General features: G+C 43.6%; 1 protein-coding gene across 3 annotated transcripts in view; it reads right to left on the reverse strand.

Annotated features, from left to right (window-relative positions):
- Nucleotides 1–24,014, reverse strand: part of LDLRAD3 (low density lipoprotein receptor class A domain containing 3) — a 119,774-nt gene that overhangs the window by 39,975 nt on the left and 55,785 nt on the right. For all 3 annotated transcript variants that reach the window (XR_014567400.1, XM_083752287.1, XM_083752288.1), the window contains one exon: nt 23,230–23,364. Coding sequence is in view for 2 of the 3 variants with exons in the window: in XM_083752287.1 (XP_083608413.1) it covers nt 23,230–23,364 (135 nt within the window). In the remaining variant the exon portion in view is untranslated. The remainder of the gene's footprint in view (nt 1–23,229; nt 23,365–24,014) is intronic.

A 24,014-nucleotide genomic window follows, 5' to 3' on the forward strand; every position in this document is an offset into this window, starting at 1 on the left:
GTTTGATTCCAGTATTAAATTATTTTGTATTTCATCTACAGTGATTATTTGAAGAACTTTATTTATTCTTTCCAGCTTGTTGGATTTTATGCCATTTTTAAAATACCATAAAGTACAACCTCCAATACACCTTCCCTTATTCTTTCCATAGGATTTATATTCATGGACAATTCTACCTAAATAAGTCTCCCTGTCCTGTCACCTTTCATATACGCTCCCTATACCTATGCCCTTTTAATGCTAAGCACTGTTTATTTAATTGATTTTGGCTTGGTAGCTTCTACAATTCGTATATAAGCAAAGACATATAATGTTGCTCCTAAGAAATGTATAAAAAAATAAAGGGACCATTCTCATAGTATAGGGAAACCCCCACTTCGTTCCCTCATAATACCTTTCTCTCTCTCATTGTGAACATAAGTCTAAGCTCATAGGCGGTTTATATAAGTGACTGGTTACATCAGTGGAGTTTGTTTTATGATCAGAATCTATTCTTCAGGCTGATAGAACATTGCAAATGACCAGGAATACATTCCTAATTAAAGGGAAACATAGAAAGGAGCTGAACAGCACGAAGAACAAACCAATCCATCCATTAATCTGCCCTTTCTGAACTCTTCAACCATTAAAATATTCCTCCAATTGACTAGAGACCTCCCTCCATCATTCAGTAAATGAAGGCCACCTAACGAGACACAGCTATTTCTAGATACTCTCCCTTAAGAGGGAAAATGAAAAGCTTTTCAATGAATAGGAGAGTGAGAGGGATGTTCTTCAAGACTGGTTAAACCTACTTGTGCATGAATGAGAGATGAAGAGATGAATAAATGAGTGAATAAGTGAATTTGCTTTTAAGAATGGAAACTACTAGATGGTATTTTAATGAGAACACTGCATGCATGAAAAGAAACATGTTCTTAGATATGCAACATTTTCACTAAACAGTATTTTTTTAAAAAAAAATCTATACATTTTAAATGCATGTTATGCTTTTAGTTTCTTATTCCAATTGGTAATGTTGACAAACTTAACCTGAACTGAAGACATTAGAATTTTGCAAAGCTGCAGCTGCATTTAAGCTTCCAGCAACAATGTATCTCTCAGGATTTTGATAACATTTCATCGAATAGGATGACATTTATAAGGTTTCTACATAAAGCCTACAAACGATGAAGGTCCAAAAGCAGACCTACTAGAAAATTAAACAGGTTAGAAAGCAAGAGGTGCATGAAATCTTCAGTCTGCAAACCCTTCTTTCCCTCCTCCAGGACTCTAGAACTAAATAGCACCCAGGTGCTTCACTCCTAGAACTCTTTGTCCATTAACTCACTTACCCACACATGTCACAAGTACACAAACTGAAATAATTTAGGTTTGCCTATTCTACATATTTCCTATCACAGATATAGTTTCTTTAAGAATGGGATTATAGACAGGCCAAGGAGGAAAAAGCAGCATACGGAGAGGTGTTAACATATGCATAAGAGACCAAACGTGCAAGGAAATAAGTGATGAAACAGAAAGAAGCATCAGTTGACTGCTAAGGGAACTGGCCTAAAAAGCATTTTACACAGTTTTGCTGTTAGGCAAAGATCACTTTTCCACAGACCTAGTGGCTCTGGGGAGCCTTAAAGTCTCAGCAAGAAATAATTTTGCTGGCTTTTCTCCAGCCATCCTTGAGTGAGTTGCAGGAGGAAAGGGGAAGAAAAGTGTGGCAAATCTCCATGGAAAATTCACTAGCACCAGCTATATTAAGCTGGAGCAAGATAATGCAGGAACTCCAGGACTCTGTGCTCTCTGGTCTTACCGTAAGAAAGTTTCTTCAAAATTCCAGACTTAGTTTCCCAGGAACCTTGGCAATACGGGAGGGAATGCTCTTACATGTGACCATTTAAGTTAAGGCTTCAAGACTTAGTTTCAGAATACAAATTTAACCAACACAGGTGCAGAGTGAAACGGTACTGAAACCTTTGCATCCTAGGTTAGCCATGTTAGAAGTACTGCATGCATGGTCTGAGAGTAATTTTATCTGTGTGTGGATTCAGTGGCAGTTGGTATCCATTTTCAATCTGGTGGGGTGGAGGCATACACTGTCACACAAAACATTTCTCTCTCACACACACAAACGCACATATCCACCATTAAGGTGCTGTAAGGTGGAAAAGAATAGATGTTCAGGAGTAGATGTTCAATCTGGTAGAAATGCTGTTGTGACAAAAAGTACTAATTTAGGAAGACTACTGGCGTCCTTTCACTACCAACAGTGCTACTCAGAGAAACTGGAAGACACTGCACAAATAAAACCTATACCAAAGGAGTCTTATTTATATTGAAGAGGGAATATATGAATGAATAAAACAAAAATGAATGAAGAGCATTAAAACTGTCTTCTTCAGGACTAAAATAATTATACTTGCTCCATATTTGCTTGATGAATCAAACCAGACTTCAAGGCAATAGCAACTGGTAATAGAGCAGAGTTCAAAGAGTTGACAAAACTGCCTCTTTCTCAACTTTTTTGAGAGGCTTGTATGGATATTTAAATAGCTATCCAATATTTTGAAAGGGAAACAGTATTTTCTCTCTCTTAAGAAACCCATTTGCAAAATGATGTTTCAGATACCAAATGTGCACAGGGAAAAAGAGTTATAATTTCACCCAGAGAGATAACAAACCTTTGTATTTGCCACAAGATGGAGTATTTTCAGTTCCCATCATTATTTCAACCTCTCACTATACAAAGGGTCAGCAATCACAAATGTATAACTAAGTTCACTGTTGAATGCTAGCCCTTTGCATTGTGAGAGGTTTAAATAATAGTGCACTGTGAATATATTCAAAGAACTGAATGATTTAAAGGACAGCAAGCATAAGCTCCTGCTACATATCTGTTGAGCTTGCTTTTATAGAAACTGGGGAAGAGAGGGAGAAACAAAATCCAGAAAGGATTCTCTGTGCAAGAATAAATGGAGTGATTGAAACTTGTCATCAAAATGGAAAACAAAATATGAATAGCACTAGTTTAGTAAGGCTCACCGACCCCCTGTTTTTGCATTGCTGAGAAACAGCTGACCAATTGGACCTGGAGATTGCTGACAAGCCTCTCTAACTAGTGTCTCTTTGGTTGCCATGGTGAAATAAAAATGGAACAAAACAGGTTTACACTTATAAAGCAAGACCAAAAGTTAAGCAGTAACTACAAGCTAAATTGAAAACTATGTCTATTTAGTTTAAGCCATATGTGCTTGATTTTGTTTCACTAAAACCAACAGCAATTCATAGTGCTTAAATTTGGCTGGTTTGCCTTAATGTTAACTTAGGACATTTTAAGACGTCTGTGCTGCAGTATGAAAGGAGCATATTAAATATGTATATACCCTCAGTGACCCTTAATTAACAATAATTTTCAACAACTAACAATGCATATATCATTTTAGATAGGTTTGGACTTTACTGCCAACAAACATAAAGCAATATCGATCAATAAGCCCCCGGGCAACAATTAGTACAGGCAACTATCTCTAACGTACAATTTAGTGATGCTCCAATGCACAGCAGAAGTTCAGCACTTATCTGACAGTGAGGCACAAATTAAATGTGCATGGCATATATGCTTTGTACGTTAGGAAATAAGATAAAAAGTGCAGCCACATATATTATAAAATAGTTTCTCTGTCCATTTGCGATTGGCTAAATTTAAGCACACTCATGGGGTGAATGAAGTTTTCGGGGACCATAGTCAGACTTTTATATGCCTGTTGTCTTTGTACATGGAGTTTTCTTGGCAGCGATACTGGAGTGGCTTGCCAGTTCCTGCTCCAGGTGGATAACGTTTGGTCAAAACTCTCCCAGTAGTGATGTATGGAAGTGAGAGCTGGACCATAAAGAAGGCTGATCGCCGAAGAATTGGTGCTTTTGAATTATGGTGCTGGAGGAGACTCTTGAGAGTCCCATGGACTGCAAGAAGATCAAACGTATCCATTCTTAAGGAAATCAGCCCTGAGTGCTCACTGGAAGGACAGATCATGAAGCTGAGACTCCAATACTTTGGCCACCTCATGAGAAGAGAAGACTCCCTGGAAAAGACCCTGATGTTGGGAAAGATGGAGGGCACAAGGAGAAGGGGACGACAGAGGATGAGATGGTTGGACAGTGTTCTCGAAGCTACTAACACGACTTTGACCAAACTGCGGGAGGCAATGGAAGACAGGATTGCCTGGCGTGCTCTGGTCCATGGGGTCACAAAGAGTTGGACACGACTAAACAACTAAATAACAAGTCAGACTTTATTTTAGAAACTAGAACTCCAGGCATAAGCACCCACTTCAAAATACATAGCACTGTAACCCACCTCCCAAAGTAGAGACGGCTAATATGCCAAGAGCAGCAAGCCTCCCTCAGGCTAATACTTTCCCCTAAATCATGAAAACATGTTTTCACTTGACTGTGTTTGAGAACAGGCTGGAAATGCCAGCTAAAGAATTAGAATTACAGAGGCTGCACCCCTGCTATTTGCATGTCTGCTTGTGTTAATGGTATGGCAAAGTATTGCATATAGTTAGGTTTTAGGGGAGGACCTGTGACCTACCCAGTTGCAATTGTTGGGCTGCAACTCCCATCACCCCTGACCACTTGCCATGCTGGCTGTTAAATGATGGGACATGAAGTCCAACAATAGCTGGGAAGGAGCCGCAGATTTCCCATCCTTGAGTTAGTTCATTGAATAGGTCATTTACGGAGTTGTATTACTGATAAATATTTACTGGCTAGAATAAGGACCAATTCATACAGTATTCTCCTCCTCAGAAGGGAAGCAGGTGTATTTTTGTAATCCTCCTCTGCCTGGAGAAGGGATGAGACTGGAACAGCTTGCAGGGCAGGTTTACTTCACTGGAAGCAGTGCTTTTGGAGGAAAGATCAGCAGCCCAGGGCTCAGCAGATGCCACGGCTGCTTCGAGTTTCATGTGCTGATTTACCTACTAAGGAGGAACAGCAGCTAACTGGTTAAGCGACGTGCTGCACTTTAAAAAATAATAGAGACTACTGCTGATCCCCACAAAAATGAGGAGAGGGTCTTCTCATACACTACATTAGCAATCTTTATAAAAACTTCGCAAGGTAAGTAGGCCAACATAACTACCTCCAAATAACAGATTTGGGGGGCGGGGGACTGAGGCTGAAAAGTAGTGATTAGCCAAAAACCACACAGTGAGATTTGAACCAGGTATTTCCAAGCTCATGTTCACTCTCTTGTATGATATTTTTCAAACAAAGACGACCAGAGTTGAACAGGAAACATATTAATAGGATTACAAGCTGTCTGGCATTGCTGAAGGTATCTGGTTACATCTTTTCCCAGAAACAAGACACGGAGCAAAACACAGTAGTGCACAATTTTGGCGACAGAGGAAAATACACCTGTATAGATGCCAGATTGCAAGGTATCCAGCCTCCAGCAACAGCCCTGAGAATACAGTCACCCTATTCAGATGTATATGAGCTGTTCAGCTAAGGGGAAGGGACTATACCTCCCAGTTTTGCTACCCTAAACCTCTATATGTTCACATTCCGCAAGCACCTCTGAATGTATATAGACATCCTATGCCTGATCTGTACCCTATGTTTTTGCAGGACAGAGACTGAGCATAGGAAGTATAAACATGCAGGATCCACAAACATCAGTAGTGGGACCAGCAAACACAATCCTAGTACATGTTCACAAGGGAAATCCATAAATGCCACACAAGGAATCTGAAGCCTGATGATCCTAACCCTTCGCTGTCTGTAAAGAGTCTTCAGCCACATCCTGAGTTGGACTGGGATCCAGTTCCAGCAAAAGCACACAAGGGTGGAAAATTTAAAAGCATACTCTATAACTAGGCTGTTAAATTCAGTAACCTGCTCAAGCTATCAAGCCAAACCCAAGAATAAATGCTTTTAGTCTTTTCTCAAAATTCCCTCCCCTTCCCATAATATTCTGTTCAAAGTGGAGTCATACAGGAAAACGTTGCTGCCAAACATGCCCTTTATGCCAAAACTGTTCAGGAAATGACTTCCTCTGTCTTAATTGCATACTAAGAAGCATCAGCAGAATTACCTGTGACACATTCAGTAAATCAAAGTAACAGCATTCAACTTCACATGTTAAACCTAGGAAAGAGGAAATCATGGCAGAGAGAAATGAAAGCCTAACCACAGTTGGGCTAGAGGATTGATTCCAAGGGTCATCTGACCCGCATACGCAACCAGATGATATTGGTTAGCAATTCTCTTGCTCCTCTAGCCTATTTTTTTCTCAACCTTGTTGTCACCAGATGTTGTTGGACTACAAGGGATGATGGGAGTTGTAGTCAAACAGAATTTGGTGACCCACGGTTGAGAAAGGATGCTCTAGCCTTAGCTATAGTTTGTCAATTTGAGCATCACATCACATCTGCAAAAGAATGGTTCCAGTTTCTGGGTTGCTAGCCAAATACAAACCATGGTTTGTCAATTCAGACATCATGCCAAACCATAATTATGAGCCCTTAATCTTGGCAATTCTGATCTGACTGCTGATTGGAACTCACAAGGCATGGCAAGCCAGTGGCTGCAGCACCATGGAAAGTTCTTAGTAAACAACTTGAAGACTGACTGAAGAAACCTGAGACCTACCTCCACTTTACCCTCTCTAAGCACCGCTCACTTGCTTGAAGGATGTCAATTCTTAAAGGGCCAACCCCCTGGTCTGCAGATTGGCACTTCTCTCTATGACCCCCCACCTGGCATTCTCCTAGCACCACTGGATAGATATGATAGTGAGGAGGCACACTGCCTTTGGGGCTCAGGGAAAGGGGATTCCTGAATGTCATGGCTCTATTTCAATGGATGCTGTTTCTGAAGAATCTTGCCTGCCAGATCCAGGCTCAGGGGCCTCAAGTCCAATGTTGGAAGCCTGATCCATGTTCCTAGCCAGCAACCCAGTGGCCTTTGACTCAGCTGGCTCATCCTCCTCCTCTGATTCCAAGCTCTCGAAGCTCCAAGCAAAGGCCATGACACTGTCAGAACTGAGTTGCAAATGTCTCTTTTATTCCACTGTTCATTTTGTTTTTATTTTTAACCCAGTCTACTTCCTTCTCAATTATACTCATTAAGCATGAGTCATGATGAAAGCAAGTGGAACAGCTCAGTATTTCATTCCCGCTGTGCAGGTCAGATGGTGAACAAATGATCTTCAAACAGAAATTTATACACCTATGGCGCTTCATCAAGACTTCAGAACATATGTTGAAAATATGAGCAGTATTATGCAGTGATCCAGCACACAGGGTGCTTTGACAGCAGCAGGAATTACAGTACAGCAAGCACCCATCCTCGCCAATGTATATCACATGGCAAGAGGACATTTAATCCCTCTTTACTTCAGGAGGGACTGGGCACTGTGGCAGTAGAATGTACTGAATAGCTGTAAGCATTTAGTGCACCAGTGGACCATATTTTTCTTCCTGACAAAGAAAGATAGGTTGGTTTCTTCAGGGTCTTTTTTAAGACAGAAGAGTGCCTGTTCTGCCCAAGACTGAAAGGACACACCCAGCCCCAATCTGTGATACACTATGTGGCCACAACTCTTCTAAGCAACCTTCCGACAGCTAACTTACTGAAATAGCTACCACATAATATTTCTGGTGCATTAGAGCCATTCAGAAAACCATTAAGGTTTTTGACTGCTCTTGCCTGATATTGGAAGGGAACAAATCTGGTTGACTGGTTCACACAGAGATGATCATACAGTCTCGGGAATATTTAAGCATTCTACATGCCACCGGCCTTTGACAGAAAACACCTTACTGAGATCACCAAATAGGCAGGAGACAGAACATTAATCACCATGCATCAAGCTTTCATCTCCTGTTGCTTAGAAGTGATGGAGAAGGGTAAGGAATAGAACAAGCAATAAAGCAAAGAACCCCCACCTTTACCCTTTTGTGTTCATAGCTTCAGTGTGACTGTTGGTTTGATAAATGACTGGGAGTAAGTGGGAAAACTCTATGGCTTCATAGCTTCTATTACTGGATTCTCTCCTGCTGTGAACCAGCTCTCTTCCAAAAGGAAACCTGTGGTGTGATGCATTTGTTAACCAAGAGACTGCACTAACACAGACAGCAGTCCTCATAGGTGTAATCTAACATATCAAAATATGAAGAAAATTCCAGCAAGGGTTCCCATAATCAAGTCCATTCTACATCTTTGTTAAATGGTGAAATGTGTGTTGCATTCTGAGACGTTAGGTTAGGCAACCTAATATGCAAACTTCTATTGGCATGTGAGAGTTGGAGCTTTCAACTTATAGCAATCTCTTACTAAAAAGTGTGAATACTCCTATACCAAAGGAAGATGTCTTAACAAAATATACTAGTAGGTGTAACATGGATGTTGACACTGCCTGGGAGGAATGGGGCAACTGCTGCCTATCACAAAGCATAACTAAGGACTAAGTGGAATATACAGTTTGTGCAATAAAGCTAAAAATAAACCAAGATTAACCATTTTTTTATTATCCAGATGTGGACTTTGTACAATTAGAGGTAGGGCTGATATCAACCCTACCTCTAATGGTGCAAAGTCCACATCTGAATCCTAAAAAACTGGTTAATCTTGGTTTATTTTTATTGAACAAACTGTATATTCCACTTGATTAGAATAAAACCTTTAAGCAGTTTCCAAAGAATATCTGAATTATTGGTTAAAAATGATTAAAAACAACTACTTAAAACATCTAATAGCTAATTAAAATTAACAGTAAACAAAAAAGAAGATTAAAATACATCAACATCCACATGTCTGAATGTGCTTCATTAAACATGTCAGCTTCATAAATCATTGTTTAAAGTTGGCTGCTTGCAACGATAGGTAAGACTAACCAATTTTGTATGGGTTCAGACGTAACACTAAGCAATGCAAAACGTTGTTAGTACAGTGGTACCTCTGGTTATGAACTTAATTCGTTCCAGAGGTCCGTTCTTAACCTGAAACCGTTCTTAACCTGAGGTACCACTTTAGCTAATGGGGCCTCCCACTGCCGCCGCTGCACGATTTCTGTTCTCATCCTGAGGTAAAGTTCTTACCTCAGGATGAGTCTGTAAGCCAAAGTGTTTGTAACCCAAGGTGTTTGTAACCTGAGGTACCACTGTATTAGCCATTGTGTTGTGCACTTTTCATCTGGGAGGAAACTCCAGCTCCTTGAGAATCATTTTATCCTATAATCCTGTAGTCATATTTTCCACTGGAAGGGGTGGGGAAATCCCTGTAACTACAGCTGCAGAATGTCCGCAACTGCAAGTAATCCCCAGCTCAGAAGGTAGAAACAGAGGAAAAGTGTGGCAGGAGGAGTAACCTCCATTTTACCCTGTAATCTCCTACTGGAATCACGGGGAGGAGAATTACTTATGCCAGGTCTATCCAGACATAACTTCTTGCTCCTCTTGTGGGTGTGTTTGTGCAATCAGGGGGCCTATGGATGTGTTCCTCTCCAATGCCACCCATTACTTCACTCCATTTTGGGGGACCCATGGGTGCAAATCCATTGTCAAAGCTTTTCTGCAGTGCTTTGTGTCATTTCCATGAGTACGTTTCTGGCAGAAGGTAGCAGTTCTCCATTTGTGGTTGTGCTAGCAGGGTCTACTTCATCCTAAGACCACTCAGCTAGTGAGCCAGTGGGCACAGAGCTGCACCCTGTGTGGGATTAATGAATGAATAATAAATTGAGTATATCTCAAAAGTATGCATGTTAATAAAACAGTTCTGAAGTAAAACACATTTTTACTTTTTTATATATTATGCATTCATGCAATGCATCAGGTAAACATACTAAAAGAAGCATTTCCTCCTGCGTGAAAGAGAAAATGGTGTGGGACATTCGCATTTCCCCCCTACATACTTGTATTAACTGTTTTAAAAAGCCCATTTCCTAATTAATCAGAGGTACTTTAATATAGCAAGAGGTTTTTAATTGATTTACCAATTAACCAAACTAAATGGGGGAAAGCAAATGATAAAAGGAGGAACTATTTGAATTCCTATCTTTATCAAAGTCGTATCACAGCATACACATCCCAAGCTCCCTAAGGGGGAAAACCATAATATGCAAGTAGTAGATTCTTATTATTACTTCCTATATTTAAGGCAAGTTTCTAAACCAGAAAGGAGGGGGAGAGATAGTACTATTTTATGCCGGATGCCAACAATTACTCATTCCCATCGGCACACAATGACCAGAATTACATTAGCACAAATCAGTTTAATATATTGCATATATTAAAATCCACTTAGGTTTTATTTGGTGTGAAATCTAGTGCAATGAAAAGTCTGAACTGACAACCCCTTATGAGATCATAAGTACCTTGCAGGCAGCTGCTCTGGAAGCTTTCGGTTCCCTGACTGCTATTCTACAGGGTTCACTTATAGGAAGCACAGTAGCCCACTCATTTTTGTTCTCTGTGAAATGCACCCAGATAGCTACAGTGGTCAGCTTTGTGGTATGGCTCTTTGCCAACTGCACCTGGATTCAGGCTCAAAGCTGCTTTGTCTTCTGAAGAACAATCTAGATTTGAAGCGGTAGCCTTAGTTCAAAAAGTTATTGAGAAACTGTTGTAAGTGAAGAAAGCTGAATCAAATTTAAATAAAATGTACGCATTACACATTTCAATGAATGCATAAGGGAAGATCTGAACAGTTTATTTTCAGTGTAAAATAAAGTAATAAAGACTACTACTAATTGCCAGAAGACCAGTTTGATGTTTCCATCGACAGTAAGACTCTAAATGGTTTAACAAACCTGGTAGCAAGCAGAAGGATCCAGTAAACTGCATGATATCAAACCCAACTCCTGTACAGCAAGGGTGGGTCAAGGCAAAGAAGTTGAAACTGATTTCTATTTAGCAGTAGCAGGTCACCTTGCTGCCAAGGTGTTCAAGCACGTCTGAAATGAGGATTTTAAAGGAGGAGTTGAAGAGCACTACTTGACTCATTGTGACCCACTGGGATAAGGAGGAGTGTGAATGGCATGGCAGGCCTCTCTGTAGTTACTGCCTAAAAGCAAGAGCTAGGTAGTGAACCCTTGACAACCTTAGGTCAGGTGTTCACGATTCATTGTTGGGTCAAGCCTGAAAACTTTTTTCTAGCCTGAAAGCTTTTTTCTAGAAAAAGAAGTGCCGGAACTCACCATGAACACCCTTGTTCTCTTGGAATAGCAATGGAGCTCACCTGAGAGGTGCTGGTACTGACTTCCAGTGAGTTTTGGCAGAAAAAAAGCTTGCTGAAAACTAGCCTACGTGTAGCAGGCCTTCAGAAAATCCCATTCCCAGAGTATTTGTGTAGTGTAGGTGACATCATTTGGGAGGAATTTCAATCTATAATGCCCCCTAAGGCATTCCATCCAACTTTGTTTAAAATTCCAAGGGCTTGAGAGAAGAGGCTGCAGAGAACCAAGCCATACATACATATATAGATGTGGGGACATCAATAATAGAAGCCCCAGCAATTCTCTAATCCTGCTACAACAATCTTATCCCAAGACAAACTGGGGCTGTTGGGGGTACACAGGTGGGCAACCAACACATGTGGCAAACCCTGTTAGGAGGCAAGCATTCATCTCCAGACACAAATCAACCTTTCCCTTTACTCTTTTGATAGAGCAGATAATTACAAAACCTAGGAGAGAAATGATGCAGAAATTAGCTGCTGGTTCTCAGTTCCTGGATACCACAAAAGTCTGAAACAGAGCAGTTTAGTTACTAAGGAACTAAGAATACAAAATAAGCTTTAATCTAACCCATATCATAAACACATGTTTAAGATCCACAATAACTTTCTCCAATCAAAACCATATTTTTTTGCACAGTGTTTGTATATGATGAACTCTACAATTACAAATAAGGAACTGGGGGTGGGGGTGCCCCACTTAATGAACTCAATTTTGATCTTTTCCAATTAACACGGAACTATTCACCTGTCTAAATCAAGCAAGATTGCAAAACTGAATGCGTAATTGACATTTTTTGTAAAAAAATAAAACAACTCCAAGTGCAAGATAGTTGCACAATGGTATTCAATTTCTAGCTCATCATAGGCATCTGCTTTGCATCTTGTAAAATATGTCCCCTAAAATGATAAAATCACTTATTCTTTTAAAGACTACTGAAGTACATTTTACTGTGGAAAAAATGAGTGGAATAGGCAAGAGAATAACTTATCATGAAAAGTTATATCCAGCTGATTAAACTTTCTGGAAGCTACTTCTGAGCACCAGATGCTATAAGCAAGCTATTTGCGGCTACTAAAATATGCACAAGCACAGGCTTGCTTTAATTAAGCTTTTGGTGTCATTTCATTTGTATCTGTTCTCAAGAATTTTCTTGCTTTTTATTTAGTCTGCCTTTAACTATTAAGCTCCAGATGTAGTTTGCATTTGGACTAAGCTGATGTACAGTAATTGCACGTTAAGCTTCAGTTTACAGCATACGTAAATAACAAGCCAAAGACAGACTCAATAAAAGGAAACTTAGCACAGCCAGAATTGGGCTGTAAGGAATCAGGAAGTCTAAGCAATATTGCAGCCATGTGAGCTTAAGGATATTTCAATCTGCTGTGTGTAAAGGACTGGTTACAGGCTCAACGTGAGGCAGAGTGCGCTAGAAGCCATTTCCATTTTAGAAACAAGACACTGGAGTATTTCATTGCAAATCAGGATGTGCCTGCACTATTTGGCAGGCATTTCTAGAATCCACCGCACAGCAGGTTTCTGATCCTGGTTCATTTTCTTCTCAGTAAACTGTCGAGTTTCTGGATTGAACCATTCACTTTTGATATCTTAGGAGCTGAAGAGGAAACTAGTATTGCACTGGGTGAACTGGAAGTGTCTTCAATAAGTTGTACTTTTTATCCTGTAATGTACTAATGAATTACTTCTTGCTTGACTTCGCTCTTGGTTGAGAAAAAGTAAAGAGAAAGTAAGATGTCAAAATGTTCTCCAAAGTACACAGTCCATCATTCTTCAAAGAATCATCCCAGTCTTGTTTCTTTGCACTTCGTTTCACCTTGGTAATGCTTTGACACCATCAAAACCTTTGGCACCAATCCTGTGGTGTCAAGAGTGGTCAGAGACTGGATGAAGGTGGAGGTCATGCATATGGTCTGCCCACATAAGCACATTATCAGGGAAGATCAAATTGCTCATGCAGATGAAAAATATATGAAAAGGCTCCCAGATTTGTTGGGAGGGTTTTGGTTCCCTTGGCAAACTCCTCTGAGTAAATCCACAGTGTCAGCTAGAAATGATTCCCACCATCTCCTTCTGGTGAGAAGGCTGCATACTCATACCTTGAATAGCCTTAACCCAGAAACCATTATTCATGTCCTACAAAATCAAATAATATCACAGTGTGTGCCTGCTCTTAGAGACCAAAGCCAACATAAAATATAGCAGCTACTAGAGGTTTCAAATGCTCTGGTTTCAAATCATGGAAATAATACAAAACCATGAAGCTTTAAAACACTTAACCCACACATGCCTTAGATATACATAAAGGATACATATATATAGAAGACATTTTATGCAAGATGGAGTTATAGAAATACTTTTATAAATAAAATAATGTAGAGATGAGATCTTGATGGATGGCCCTTAAGAAAGGCCAATATCAGACCATAAGCATCAGACTATAAGCATCTTCAACAGAAAACACAAGACTTTGGGCTGGGATACTCCATAAGTATTAAGATAGAAGGAGATGTGTCTGACTTCTGAAATTTAATTCCATGTTTTATCTCCTCTTAACGCTATCAAGCAAAAATGAAAGTATGTGTTCAGAAAAAGTTTAATAAGTTTGGCACCTACTTTTGGTATTGGGAAATATGTGAGAAAGCGTGTTCTCACTAAAAGGAGAGCACGGGTTGCGGATGGGGCTATACAAGGCACCCCATGATTGCTAGGCAAGTTAAAGCCAGGGCTTGTTTAGATGGGAGGATCTGGTTATCTGGGGAAAGTTGATGTTGCAAACTTAGGGGTGGGGTCAGTGGCTATTTAAGCAAGGTCCACAGCTTTCTCTTTCTCTTTTGCTGTGGACATCGGATCTTGTGGACATCGGATCTCATCGGATCTCTGAGTGACTACAGCAGAAGTTTGGGTCGTATACCCTTTCCCTTTGTTTTTCTTCCTCCATTTTCTCCTCTTTCTTTAATTTGTTGCTGAAAGATCCTTCCCCACTTTATTTAATTTTCCTGTTTGTTTTGATTCCCTTTAATTTAGTCGGGGGGGGGGGGTGCTCGGCCTGGGCCCAGGGGCCGTGTGGGGAGGGCTTCCCTCAATTCCCCTGCCCTCTTGCAGGGTCGATCCCCAGTCAAGGGAACATTTCTTCTCAGTTTGTCCTTGCTTTTCCCTTCCCCACAGGCTTCTGTTGGTAGCTTCCCTGCGGCTGGCTGCCTGGCTAGGGGTGGCTTACCTTGCCCTGTAGCAGGCCCTGGGAGGCCGGCCTGGTGTTGCTGGGGGGCTGGGTGCCGCTGGTTGTCCCCAGAGGTGCATTGATTTGAGCGGAGAGCTGTGAGGCCTCCATTTTGCAGCCTCATTAGGCGGGAGCGCCATTTTGATTCCTCTCGGCCACGTGGCGGCCTCTAGCGTTCAGGCCTAGTAATTGCAGGGCCTGGTGGTTGCTTTATCCTAGGCTGAGTATAATTGGTACTACTGCGACCTCTTGTGGCAGTTGATATGTTTGCAGGCAATTAATTTCTTCAATTGCACGCAGCCTGGACGGCTAGTGTAGGTGTGTGTGCTGGTAAAGAGCACAAGGTTGTGGTTTGTTTCCGTATTGGACAGCTTCTGATTTGGTGGCTGGTGCTCTTCCCAGCTGCTCCTGGGTTACCGATCTGTTGCATAATCTGTAAGCAAGTGGTTGCCTCCTGTCTACTGGTGCATCATGTTATAGTCTAGGTCTTAGTTTTAATTAACTATTTAATTCATTCTGCTTCATTTTCTTGCAGATTCTAGCGTCTTAAAGAACTTAGTTGGTTTTTTTTTTTTTTTTATTTTTTTTTATTTTTTTTTATTTATTTTTTTATTTTTTTTATTTTTTTTTTTCTCCTCTACTTAATTTTCTTTTCTTTTCTTTTCTCACCAGTAGTAGGAATGGCTCCTAAGAAGGCAGCAGGAAGGCCTGTTCCAGCCCGCTCCTCGAAGCGGCCTATAAAAGGCCCATCCCAGGCCTTGCGATCTCCGCAGCCTGGTCAGTCCTTGAAACGCATCCAGGCTATGGTTTCAAGTTTGTCTGGCGACCCGGTGACACTGGCAAGGGTAGAGGCGGAGATGGATGGCCTGCTACACCGTTGCTCGACCCCGTCAACGTCATCAGCATTCCCGCCTCCCCCGGTGGATGTTTCCTCTCCTGCATCATCATCTAGTGAAGAAGGGGAGCCACTGTTAGCCGGAGTTGGCTTACCTGATGCTCCGCCGGTCCAACCTTCGGTGCTGCCTGTATCGCAGGATGCAGTGCCTAGGGGCCGTGGTCGTGCCAGGGTCGGCGCCAGAAGAAGCGCATCGACCCGGGGCCGCGCTGTACGGGGCTCACCTGTACGGCCCCCAGCGCTGGGGCATTCTAATCCAGTTCATTCACAAGTTGTCTCTGTTCAGTCAGCCCCAGGTGCAGTGCAACAGGGTGAAGCGTCAGATTCTTCGATTGAAGACAGTCTTCCTCTTCCTCCAAGGTCCTCTTCCGGTGGGCATCGTCGCCGAAAAAGGGGCTCCAGGAGGCACTCTAAGAAGAGACGGAGGGACACATCGTCCTCCACTTCAGGTACTTCCTCCATCAGCTCTAGCAGTGATGAGGGGGCCCCCCTTAAGCTTTACTGGGGCTACGGGGAGTCGTCGGGGCTGCCAAGTGGGTTTGGGAGCGTAGGGCAAATTCTCATAGGGCCAGGTATGGCGCCGTACAGGAGTGTCGAGAAGGGGTCCTGGTGCCTGACGTAAGAGTCTCCACCAATTCTGCTAGGGATATTATTCCTGGTGCCCACTTGTCTTCCAAATTGCGGCCTAGGATTCTGGATGGCCGCTACGTGGATATTTTCAGCTTGGCTCCTCCGCTTGATGGTCGGGAGCCGCTGGACAAGGGCCTTTCCGTTCCCAAAAGACGGACAATTGTAGCAAAGGCTGACAGGACTTTTGAACGTTGGATGGATAGTTTCCAGGTTTTTGCTGGTGTGATTTCTGCAGCGTATCCCAAGAGGTCTCTGCACCTCTGGGTTTATCTGTCTATTGTCCGTTCAGCTTTTACGATGGCTGGCGAGACTGCTGCATTATCATATGACCAGAACTTTAGGCGTAGGGCGGCCAAGATACCGACGGCCCGCTGGGACAGGAAGGACTTGGATGTGTGGACCACTTATGTGGCACCACGTATTGAGAAGAAGGCTTCTGAGTTGCAAAAATTCAAGCCTGCCACCCAAAAAGTTGGGCGCAAGTGGTTCTGCTGGGACTTTAATAAGGGCATTTGCCAACGTCAAGCCTGTAAATTCGCACACCTTTGTGACAAATGCTCTGGGAGCCACTCGGCTTCTGCTTGCTCCGCGGCCAGGCGGCCCTTTCGCAGGGGAGGGGGCTCCCAGCAGCCCCCCAAGGTCCCTGCCCAGCCTCCTGTTCCCGGAGCAGGAAAGTGATATCTTTTCTTTGGCCTATACTCCGGTTCGGCTACAGCCGTTACTGGCGTTACTGGAATCTTACCCAGACAGAGAGTCAGCGTCGTATTTGAGTAATGGTTTTTCGCTGGGATTTAGGATCCCAGTGGTCGTGGCCCCTGTAGCCCAGAATCCTAGGAACCAGAAATCCGTTAAGGACATGCCTGGTGTGGCGCGTAAGAAAATTGAAAAGGAGCTGGCTTTACGTCGTATGGCTGGTCCTTTCGCCACCCCCCCCCTTTCCTAATTTGCACATTTCACCCTTGGGAATAGTTCCCAAGAAGGCCCCGGGGGAGTTTCGCCTAATTCATAACCTCTCTCATCCTAATGGTACGTCGGTTAACGACGTAATTCCCCCGGAGCTCTGTTCGGTGAAGTATGCCTCTCTTGATCATGCGATCAAGATGATAAGGAAGTTTGGGCCTGGTGCCCTATTGGCCAAGTGCGACATTGAGTCGGCTTTTCGTTTGTTGCCAATTCATCCTGAGGATTTCTGGCTGCTGGGTTTTCAGTTTGACGGGGGATTCTATTTTGATAAGGCTATGCCCATGGGCTGCTCGGTAGCTTGTGCGGCTTTTGAGTGTTTCAGCTCATTCCTGGAATGGGCCTTGCGCGACAGATCCGGTTTGGGCGGGGTTACGCATTATTTGGATGACTTTTTACTGGCCTCCGCGAGGGACACGGGGAATTGCGTGGTTCTGCTGCGTGCCTTTGCGTCCCTGGCTGAAGACCTGGGGGTTCCATTAGCGGCAGAGAAAACTGAGGGTCCCACTACGCAACTTACCTATTTGGGTATCTTGTTGGATACCGTGGCCCAAACCTCTAGTTTGCCGCCAGATAAGTTAGTTGCTTTAAGGAAGGTCATTGAAGAACTGCTCCCATTGAGGAAGGTTACCTTGCGACAGCTTCAGTCGTTGCTAGGTCATTTAAACTTTGCTTGCAGGGTGGTGGCGCCGGGGCGCCCGTTCTGCTCTCGCCTGGCCAAACTTACCTCGGGGCTGCAGGCACCGCATCATAGGGTTCGTTTGTCCGCCCAAGTGCAAGCCGACCTCCGTGTGTGGCTGGAATTCCTGGAAGAATTTAATGGCGTATCACTGTGGCAGGACACTTTGAACCTCCACAATGATTTTCAAGTGCATTCGGACGCGGCAGGGTCACTGGGGTTTGGTTTGTTTTGGGACGGCAGGTGGTGTGCTGAACCTTGGCCCCAGGCTTGGTGTGGGGAAGCGATAACTCGAGACCTGACATTTCTTGAGTTTTTCCCCATAGTTGTTGCGGTACACTTGTGGGTCGAGCATTTTAAGGACCATCGGGTTTGTTTTTGGTCCGATAACCAGGCAGTAGTGACTGTTTTAGCTAAGCAGTCATCCCGGTCGTCTAGGGTTTCGGCCTTGCTTCGGGTGTTTGTTTTGCACTGTCTGCGTTTTAATATTGTATTTTCTGCTCGCTTCGTTCCGGGTATTTCTAACGAGATTGCTGATGCTCTGTCCCGTTTTCAGATGGAACGATTCAGGTCATTGGCGCCAGAGGCTCGAGACCGTCCGGAGATTTTCCCGGATCATCTCTGGAACCTTGGCAACACTTAGTTTCACAGGGAGTAGCAGCATCAGTCGCCCCTTCCACGCTAAGGTCCTATAAGAAGGCCTGGGCTGATTTTCTGTCCTTTAATGGCCAATCGGCGGGGGCGGTCATCACCCCTCATTCTACTGCCCAGGTGCTTAAGTATCTGGCACATTTGTTCCAGATGCGCCGGGCGGCTAGGACCCTGCGACTTCACTCGGCAGCAATTTCTTTCTTTAGCAGGGCCACTTTTGACAAGGACCCATGTAGGAAGTTTGTGGTGCGCCGGGCATTGGAGGGATGGGGACGGCTCACCCCATCGAGGACTGTTCCCAGAAGTCCCATCACTTTTGAGTTGCTGATACAGATGCGCAGTAAACTGCGGAGCATCTGTTGGTCCAAGTTTGAGGCCCGTCTATTTTCAGCAGCCTTTTCCTTGGCATTCTTTGGGGCACTGAGGGTAGGCGAGGTGGTCCTGGAGCAAAAAACGGGATGGAGGTTCCAGGGGTTTGCTGTTGCAGGACGTGAGCATGTCACAGTCGGACCTGAGGGTGCATATCAGGAATTCGAAGACCGACCAGGTGGGTAGGGGAGCCGTCATTCGGCTCTCGGCAACGGGAGAGAAGGGTCCTTGCCCCGTAAAGGATCTTAAGAGATACTTGTCCTTGCGGCCGGCAGGCGTGGGGCCTTTGTTTATTCATGAAAATGGGCACCCTTTAGTCCGGCATCAGTTCACTAAGGTGATGCGCAAGGTGGTAGTGGCCTGCGGCCGCAAAGCATCGGAATTTGCTCCTCACTCCTTCCGTATTGGTGCCGCAACGACAGCTGCCCATTGGGGTTTGTCTGCAAGGAGGATAAAGGACCTGGGTCGTTGGAGATCGGATGCATTCAAAGTATATGTGAGGAAATAATGGTGGTGTGTGTACTGACATTTTTGTGTTTTAACCCTAGGTCTGGCCGCTATCCGTATTTGGATAGTGGGACACAGCATTGTGCACTGGGCCGCTGTCAGAGCTCGTCAATCTGGTCTGGGAGCTGGCTTGGGCCTTCCGCAGCACGTGCAGGTGTCCTGGATTTCCAGACGAGGGATGCAGTGGAGAGAATTATTGCCTCTCATGCACAGACGGGTCCTCCACGCTGGCCCCCCTACAGCGATAGTGGTGCAGCTGGGGGAGAATGATATGGTTTCCTCTTCCTGCTTTGGGCTGCGTGCTGCCATATTACTGGACTTGAGGGATTTGGCGGCCTTGGTGCCTTCAACCACACTAGTTTGGTCGCAGCTGCTGAAACGCCGCATTTGGAGGGGTAGCCCTTGCCCGGCGGCCACCGAAAGAGTTAGGAAGCGGATTAATTCCGCGGCAAGCAAATTGGTGGTTGGTTTGGGCGGATTTGTGATTCCTCACCCTCTGATTTCGTTCAAGGCCTCTGAATTATTCAGGGATGATGGGGTGCATCTTTCCCCGTTGGGGAATGATGTCTGGTTGGATGCAGTGGTGTCCAAGTTGAGGGTGTGGTTTAGTCTGTGAGTGGTTGGCGGCGAGCGTAAAGGGCTCGGGTGGCGGTTAGGCATTGGTTAAAATTGGTTGGTGGAGGGGTATGGATAGGCTGGGCCTGCCCCTCCAATGCTGCACGGGTATTCCGTTAAAGGAATTCTGGAACTTACCATCCCCTTCGTCCAAACCCTTGGTGCAGGGTGCGGGCCGTGTAAGTTCCAAGGAGCATGCGGGGATTAGCTGAGGGTCTGTTTCGCAGCTCCAGTTGACCCTGATCTTGCTCTTCCGCACTGACTACGGAGTCAGGGCTGTCCCCAAGGCGGGGAGGACAGATAGTCTAACCAATGCCTAAGCAACCACTCACAATTTGTATTGATAATAAAGTTGTGGCCAAAATTATGCCAAAAACCTTAAACAAAAATAATGTGTGAAGTTTGAGTTATTGGGTTTGGGGTGTCTTGGGGACCTCAGCACGCAAAGCGTGTTCTCACTAAAAGGAGAGCACGGGTTGCGGATGGGGCTATACAAGGCACCCCATGATTGCTAGGCAAGTTAAAGCCAGGGCTTGTTTAGATGGGAGGATCTGGTTATCTGGGGAAAGTTGATGTTGCAAACTTAGGGGTGGGGTCAGTGGCTATTTAAGCAAGGTCCACAGCTTTCTCTTTCTCTTTTGCTGTGGACATCGGATCTCCCGCCCGCCCTCCCTTGTTGGGCTTCGCTTGACCTTGCTATGCCTGTCATGGGGTCGTTCGCCTTGGTGCGGGGGCCCAGTAGGAATTTACCTCTTGGCTGATTAGTGTGTGCCAATTGGGTTTTGCCTACTGCGTAGCAAATCGTCACAACTTGTAAGGTTGGCGGTTAGGCATTGGTTAAAATTGGTTGGTGGAGGGGTATGGATAGGCTGGGCCTGCCCCTCCAATGCTGCACGGGTATTCCGTTAAAGGAATTCTGGAACTTACCATCCCCTTCGTCCAAACCCTTGGTGCAGGGTGCGGGCCGTGTAAGTTCCAAGGAGCATGCGGGGATTAGCTGAGGGTCTGTTTCGCAGCTCCAGTTGACCCTGATCTTGCTCTTCCGCACTGACTACGGAGTCAGGGCTGTCCCCAAGGCGGGGAGGACAGATAGTCTAACCAATGCCTAAGCAACCACTCACAATTTGTATTGATAATAAAGTTGTGGCCAAAATTATGCCAAAAACCTTAAACAAAAATAATGTGTGAAGTTTGAGTTATTGGGTTTGGGGTGTCTTGGGGACCTCAGCACGCAAATAGAAGAGATATGGATTGTGTTGAAAATCAAATGCTGAAGGACTTGCCTGAATGGGTAACATGCAAATTGGTTGAGGGCTCTGCAATAACCATTATCGGATCCTGCAATCTTTCTGTTAGCATGAGACTAGAGAACCGCTGACTTGAGCGTAATCACAAACACTAAACTTGCATCTTTTAATGGATCACTTATCCCTCCTGCCTTAAGCAACTGGAAAATGGCTAAAAGAAGGTAGTCACTGAAGGCCAGACTGCATTCTCAGCAGATCCAAGTGGGGTTAATAGCCAGGTTTTTCTTCTTTCCTTGGAAAAGGTTTGAGTGCAGACAAAATGCTAATCAGAAGGCGAATGTCTTCAATGCCTGGTAATAGAATACTCGAACTAACAATTAATGAGGCTTGCAGACCACCCAGCCTGTAATTGGGCAACAATGCTATCATTAAACTAATAACAGCATTGTGGGGATATTACCATGCTTTGGCACTTTGCAAGCATCATTCAGAGTCAGTTAAGGAACCAATAAGCACAGCAATAAAAGGAAAATGAGTTCACAGTAGCCAAACGGGTTAAAAGAAAGAAGAGGTTTTAACAAGCATGTGAGAGGGCACAGAAGTCCACTAGGAAACTTGGGATTGATGCAACAGCAGATTTTGCAGTGGACTTTATTTACACACTATTTCCAGAACACACATGCACACATACACAAATGGGGGGGGGGGGGCATTTGAGAAACAAAAAATGAAGTGGCTATAGAATTAAATTTAATGAAATACTTGAATGGATAATGCGAACACGCAATTGCTTCATTTTAAATAAGGTAAAGAAAAAGAAAAGATTTATAGTGCAAACCTACGGACTTCCATTTGAGCATACAACTTAAGATAGCAATACATATACAAACACAGGAGGCGTAGGCTTGAAAGAGACCATGTATGGCTTTGAAGTAATGAACTACCTTAATAAAAAACAAACATAACCACAAAGCTTTTGTGATTCTCTGCAGTATATTTGACTGGGACTTTAGAAAAGTATACTGCAATGTATTCCATCTGAGACCCCTGAACAGTAAAGAGAAAGTGAACAACTTCATTTTGTAGATGGTGAAAATGAGCCAAAAACCCCCAGAGAAGTTGAAAACGTTATTTTCTGTGAATTAATTGCTACTGTTAAAATTTTTCTCTTCACAGGGTCTCAGAAATTCTGCAAGTATATATTAGAATTCACATGGATAGCACATGGCATCTTTAAAACACACCTGTTTGTTTCCCTTTTAAAGTTGTCTGTACATGTTTTGTTGCTTTGAGTCACATTTAGAAACCTACACAAAGTGACAGAAAATCCTCAGAATTGGGAATCTGGCAGCACTAATATGGAACAGTTTGTTTTATTCAGTTTCACACTTCTTTATCAATATTGGTTTTAGAGTTATATTAAAGATAGTACACACCTCCACAACACCTGTGTTGATAACAAATGGGTTTTAGCCTTTAAAAAATATTGAAGACAGTTCTACCCAATTCCTCTCCTTCTTTCATATGTGCCACTTGCCTGCAAAAGGTTGTAGACATGGTTTTTTGAGGGTTAGGCATTGATTTTAGAGTTGTACTGCACTTCCACAACACCTGGGTATGACAGACTCTTAGATGTTGCTTTCTGAAGGTTAGGCACTGGTCAACAACCTCCCCCCCCCCCAAAAAAAAAAACCAAACACTGGTGATAAATAGGTGAATGCTGTTGTCTTAATGCCTTGCATCTTTTGAACTTCCAGGGGCATTTGGGCATGTTGTTTTTTGAAGCCCTAAGGACCAACAAGCCACTGTTGACTGTGACACCTTGTGTACAGTTCCCAAAGCTCTTGCTCAAGCCAAGAAACTTCCTGGTCGGGATTTGATCTGAAATGATCTTCATGGTTATGGAACTGGCAACATGTCTGCTACACACCATGCAGTACTTAACAAGAATTTGTGACATTCACAGAGAAGACACTACGGGAGATAAATAGCATATTATTTTGACAAAAAAGTTGAGGCTTGCTCTGAAAAAAAATCAAAAAATGATAGACATGTTTGTCCAGAACTCCCTAAATATAATTTACATACTAATAATAGAATGCTAAAATGTTTCAACACAGGCAAAGAAAGCAATAACGTTAATTAAGAATGAGGTTGAGAGAATTCAGTACCTGGCTGTGAAAATCATATTCTACTTACCAGAAGGGTTTCCACAGCTATCCTCATCACTGTTGTCATGGCAGTTATCCTGATTGTCACACATAAAGCTTTTATCAATGCACAAGCCGTTCCTGCAGTGGAATCGGTCAGTAGAGCATATCAAGGGATTCGCTGCTGTAAAAACAAAAGGAACAACATTTTGCTCTAAACTTGAGACTTCACCCAAATAGGCAAGGGATTTCCAAGGGAAATCCCATACAGTACAGTGGTACCTCATTTTTCAAGCATCTTGGAAGCCGAATGTTTCGGTTTATGAACACTGAAAACCCGGAAGTACTTGCTTCCATTTTCGAACACGCCTCAAAAGTCGAACGGCTTCTGCTGCGTGTCAAATGTTAACCTGTCTGTTTCCATAGGACAACACTTTAATACATTCAGTATTTGCTCCTTTGGGAAAGGCACTTTTCAAGAAATACAGCGCTCCACAGAACAGAAAGTTTTGTTTTACTGCAGCCAACCCAGCAACTAAATCTTAATATATGCATCTGAAACAATCACATCTTTCTCTCTCTTTATGCCTGTCTCCACCTCTTGTATTTTCCCTATGTCAATTTTTTATATTGTCTGCACTTTCCTGATGCATGGCAATGTGAGCAGCAGGCCGTAGCAAAAGCCAGAAAGCCACTGCTCAACAAAATGGCAAGCAGGATGGAGACTGAGGCTCAAGAGAACAAATATTTAAAAGAAAGCAACTGGGGGGAAACAGAATGGGAAGAGAAATATATAAACAGACAGGCAAACAACTTCCTTTTCAACCAAGGGGG

Source organism: Podarcis gaigeae (genome assembly GCF_964106915.1).
Source record: "Podarcis gaigeae genome assembly, chromosome: 1".
Taxonomy (NCBI): domain Eukaryota; kingdom Metazoa; phylum Chordata; class Lepidosauria; order Squamata; family Lacertidae; genus Podarcis; species Podarcis gaigeae.